The sequence below is a fragment of the Procambarus clarkii genome, chromosome 80 (genome assembly GCF_040958095.1).
Source record: "Procambarus clarkii isolate CNS0578487 chromosome 80, FALCON_Pclarkii_2.0, whole genome shotgun sequence".
In the NCBI taxonomy this organism is placed as follows: domain Eukaryota; kingdom Metazoa; phylum Arthropoda; class Malacostraca; order Decapoda; family Cambaridae; genus Procambarus; species Procambarus clarkii.
Genome location: NC_091229.1, coordinates 9,792,369 through 9,797,368, shown reverse-complemented (window position 1 = coordinate 9,797,368; position 5,000 = coordinate 9,792,369). Strand labels below are relative to the sequence as shown.

Genomic DNA, 5,000 nt, shown 5'->3' with positions numbered 1-5,000 from the left:
ATAACTGAGCAAATTATATCACTTTACAAACAGAAATCACAATAACGTGATGCACTAAATGAACAAATTCACAAGGGCCCTGATGATTCGACGTAGGTTCGAATCCTCATCACGGCCCTTGTGCATTTGATCAATATATTTTTTTATCATCATCGGCTAATATGTGATCGACAGTATGGTTTTAGAAAAGGCCGACCTGCTTCTGATCTCTTGCTAAATCTCTCCACTAAGTGGCATCAGTCACAGGATGAGTCCAAAATCATCAGTGTTGCTGCTCTAGACATAGCAGAAGCCTTTGATTTTGTCTGGCACTCTGGATTAGTAATGAAGCTTCAAGCACTAGGTATCTCAGGCTCCATCTTAGAGTTAATAAAAGACTACCTTCGACAACAGACCCTAATAGTAGTCCTCAATGGAGCAGAATCCAAAAGTCACTGAATTGGTGCCAGCAATCCACAGAGTAGTGTGCTTGGCCCTCTGCTGTGGAATGGTCTATTTCAACAATCTACTTCATCTCATTCCTGAAGCTCAAGCCTATGCTAATGATTGCACTCTAACCTTTACAAACAGAAAAGAAGAAATGCCACCCGCTGTAAGACTCATCAATCATCAACGTTCAGTGATTTCTACCTGGGGTAGGAGATAACAGGTCACATTTGCATCTGAGAAAACACAATCGATGACGAAAACTAGATTGTACATTGCAAATCGGACAGGCTTTCAAATGGATAGCAAATCCCTAGAGTTGACTGATGAAATTGACATTTTGGGAGTGAAGTTTGACTCTTCAGAGATAATGAAGATTAACGTGCTTAACTTAGCCCAAACGTCAACCAGGATACTTATAGCCTTACATGCCGAAGGTGCATTTCACACCTTGACAGCTGCAAAATCTTACATAAAGCACAATTTCGCTCTCATCTAACAAGCAGTACATCATCGCACCCCTTTCCTGAATAGTCAGCTCCCCACCAATCATCAGACTTTTGGACAAAGTGGCGAGCCGTGCAGAAAGGCTCATCTCTAGTCTTGACCAAGTCTGGCGGGAACGGTCTGAACATCTGAGCCTGCAATACCGTCGTGACTTTGGTGATCTTATTATTATGTAAAAGTTTACATTATCCAAAAAGTTTCGCACCTGGCCCAACTTGTGGACTACCAGTAGTTGCCACCTGTAGCACCAGGCGCTCAACCTTCAATTCTCATGCTGGAAGTGCCTTTCTCGAGAACATCACTCCGTCAGTGATCATTCATTCCGAGAATGACTCGCATCTGGGATTTGTTCGCTCAACAGGTTGATACACGGGAGACCAGGTCAACTGATCACATGACGACTCTGGCACACAGTTGGCTACAGGCTCAGCCTGTTCCTTATATGAGTGTTACCTAATGTTGTTAATGAATAAAGGCTACTCCTATTAATGCATATAACTAGGCTCATGAAATTAAAGGGCCTCTAGGAGTAGGTTTCAACATAGCTGATGAAGGATTACAGCTCTTGCTTGCAGTTTTACCAGGTTCCTTATATGATAGCTCCCTATGTAATAGATTAAATGTATGTTCTCTAGAAATAAATGAGTTTCTAGAAGCAGACTTCAGATGAGCTTAGATTATGATAACAGCTCTTGCATGAAGTTTCACTAGGAACGTCATGTGACAGCCTTTATGAACCCCTAGCCTTAGTATAAAAAAGAAAGAGAGAGAGGTGGAGAGGGTCTATTCACGTGTATGCCATAATGCTAGTTATGCAAGTATTTCCAAAAGCAACTTTAATATTTGAATATTGGAGCATAATGGGTGTAAACCGTCATATTCTGAACTTAGGGAGGACTCTTGAGAAATAGATCATCTTTTCTATGACTCTAGGTGTAAATTTATAGATCCTCGTAATAGTGTCAGATTTTCTTATTTTTTGCACTAATTCACTAGTGATGCTCAGACAGATAGGCCTGCACAAGCCAACACGTTGAGTGTTAGACGTGAACATTTTACTTTAAAACTGAAAAATATAATGACAAGAGCAACCGTCGATGTCCACTTCCTTGGGACACCTATCCACTAGGTCGCTTAGCTCCTCAATTTCTAGGGCAATGTTAAGGGTAACTATTGGGATCTCACAATAAATTTATATTTGGTGTGTGTGGTTATGAATCAGGTTCGAGTCCAGAAACAGAGCTTCATTAAATGCAAGAAATAGTCTAGTTTGTTGCAGCATAGGTATGGTGGTAAATGTTGTTGAACGGTATTGACATAAAGACACTTCTTTCATTAACAAGAACAATTTATTATAGGACTTAATACTAATACAAAGCACAACCATTTAACGTTACGTTAATTGTCCTAGGTCACCACTAATGACAGCTATTTAAGTAGTGGTACTGTACGGAATCCTGTTTGTAATGCATTTGGCTGGTAAAATGAAGTAGACTGAACAAAAAGATGCTCACTTAAGACTCAAGACACAAATCAAAATTAACAACAAAGCAAACACAGCAAGACTGGTGTTATGACGCAATGTAGACTGGGTGGAGCGAGGCTACCCCAGTGAGAGTTATTCTGCTTTCCGGACCTGATTGAGAGGTCAGAGGAAAGATGTATATATAAATAAATAATAATCGTCAGTGATTAATTTTAAAATATGAGCAGAGGATGAGCATTTAAATAAGTGACATGAAATGAGATGTCGATACTTTGGTGGCAAGAAGTGATGCAAGCAGGAGGTCGAGACTTCACTTGTGTTATGGCAGTCGTCAGAGGTGGTTGTACTTTGTTGATTCTCCTGGAAGAAGGAAAAATGTAGTTCCCAGTGTTAGTGATGGAGCAAAGGTGCTTGTTTCCAAGTGTGAGGAAACTGTTGGAGGACATAGTGCATCATTTCTCTGTAATTTTGATAAATTAGAGGCGACCTGAAAGTGTGTGTCGGTCATGCCTTTGTAGAACTCTAATTGTGTTGCTTCTTCAAAAGGAAGTAAACAAGCAGGCCTTCTGTTGTGGAGCCTACTGGGCGACTCAGTGTACTCAAGTCAGGACTTGAAGAAGCCTTGTGAAGCAGTCCTACAGTGATTTTGTGGGCGGCCTGTGTGAGCGCCATTGTTGAGGACCAGGGCCTGAGCATGCCCCTAGGTCATAGATCCCTGCAGTAAGCCTGTTTAATAGTTTGTTAGATTAGCTAACAGTGTTTGATCGTGTGTCCAACGATCATAAGGAACATATGAATATATAGGGTAGAAATTTTATTGAGCTGAAATAGGAAATAGTTGAGTGGACATGTTGGAGGCGATAGCTGCGCACCCTCACTCTCGAGCGTCTGGTGAGCAACTGAGGGGCAGCAGCCCCAGTGACGAAGGGAGGCCCCAGCGACTTGTCAAGACATGTTCCCAGGTGGACCAGTCCAGGATGGGGGAGGACCCATCTCGCGTCGATGCCGTAGTGTTAAGAGAGATGTAGGGTGGAGATTATTTTCTGTGAATACATTTAATTACGTTTTATTAGGAAAACATTTATGTCATGATGATGATGGATTCACGTTTATGTGGGAGAACTGCAATATTTGTGTTTGAGACTTGTAACGTTTGTATAAGAAATGCAACATTTGTGTGGAAGGACTGCAACGTTTGTGTGGGAGAATTGCAAGGATTGTGTGAGAAACGTTAGTGAGAGAACATCGCACCGGAGGAGGAGTATAAGTGTGAGCCAAAGCCCTCGAAAGCGAAACAGAGGTGCCGCTGAACCACTCTCCCAGAACCAGACGCATACTATGGTGATCTCCCAAAGAATTGTAAGCACTCCAGTGTCCATTGCTGATCAATCGATGGTAGCGCGAGTGTGTCTACCGAGGTCGGCTGTTTGTTCTGTCAGGGAGTGGTTGTCAGGGAGCGGTTAGGGTCTCTGTTCGACGGTAAGCAAGTATCAGGTTGGTTATAATAACCCAAGTTTCATTGTATAACCCCCCCCCCCCCATGGTGATCAGAACACTGGTCACTGAGTCTCCTGTAACACTTTCAAATTACGTTAATAAAACACGTCTCTAAGGACGGCAGTAAAAGCAACAGTAATTACTTTATCGTTCTATCAAACCGAACAGAACAATTGATTCACAATCGATTTAATAAAAACAACAATTCAGTTAATTACGTTAATTAATTACATCCAGACGATCAACACCCAAAAGTAATTTACATTAATTACAATCTGTCACTCAGTCCAACAACCAAAGCAATAATTGTCCCACAGTAATTACTGTCACAAAGACATTTAAACAATCAGTGAGAAATTCCATTAATAACTGTTAAGCGGACAGATAATTAATCAAGAACAATTTACGCTGACTCAACGCTGTAACTTGAGACATCTTGCCAACCAAGACTATGTTACTTCACTTGATTACGTTAATTACACTGCCTCAATTGACAGCTAGTCACAATAACTAATTAACTTCACTGACTCTTCAATTAACAATTATAGATCACATAAATTCACATCACGCAGACAGAATAGAACATGGTAATACTAGGCTACTCTTCACAGTGCTTAATCAATAACACAGCACAAAATCACAACACAACACACTCGCATTATTAATCACAAAGACAATAATCAATAAACACAGTAGTCAATAAATCAGGGTATCACAACAGATCACCTTTTACGTCTCTGGATTAACTGGTTTCTTCCGAAATGATAACAAACCATACACATGGAAATATATAACCAGAAAGGTATAATATTGAACCGAACCGCAACTCAAAACAAAAGTACAACCTGACTAAATGTGTATATACGTGTAACACATACACAAAGAGAGACCAAATTACAGTAATCCCCCAGATGTACTGTAACCGTCCCTTACATGTACATTCTTTGACTATGCTTCCCTCACCTGTACAGGTGCTAATGAGACAGCGTCAAGTCGGAAGGTCGCTGTATAATCAGCACAAGAAACTTAAGCGCAACAACAAAATACAGAGATAAATTTATGAGTACTCACATTAATAAAACCG

General features: G+C 40.7%; 1 protein-coding gene across 4 annotated transcripts in view; it reads left to right on the top strand.

Annotated features, from left to right (window-relative positions):
• LOC123748832 (uncharacterized) overlaps positions 1 to 5,000 on the top strand; it is a 212,725-nt gene that overhangs the window by 1,185 nt on the left and 206,540 nt on the right. Inside the window, exon 1 of one of the 4 annotated variants that reach the window (XM_069314747.1) lies at positions 3,099 to 3,139. The exons of the other annotated variants lie outside the window; for them this stretch is intronic. Within the exon in view, the coding sequence (XP_069170848.1) occupies positions 3,114 to 3,139 (26 nt within the window). The 5' untranslated portion in view covers positions 3,099 to 3,113. Of the gene's footprint in view, positions 1 to 3,098; positions 3,140 to 5,000 lie in introns of those variants that run through there. 4 annotated transcript variants of the gene reach the window in all.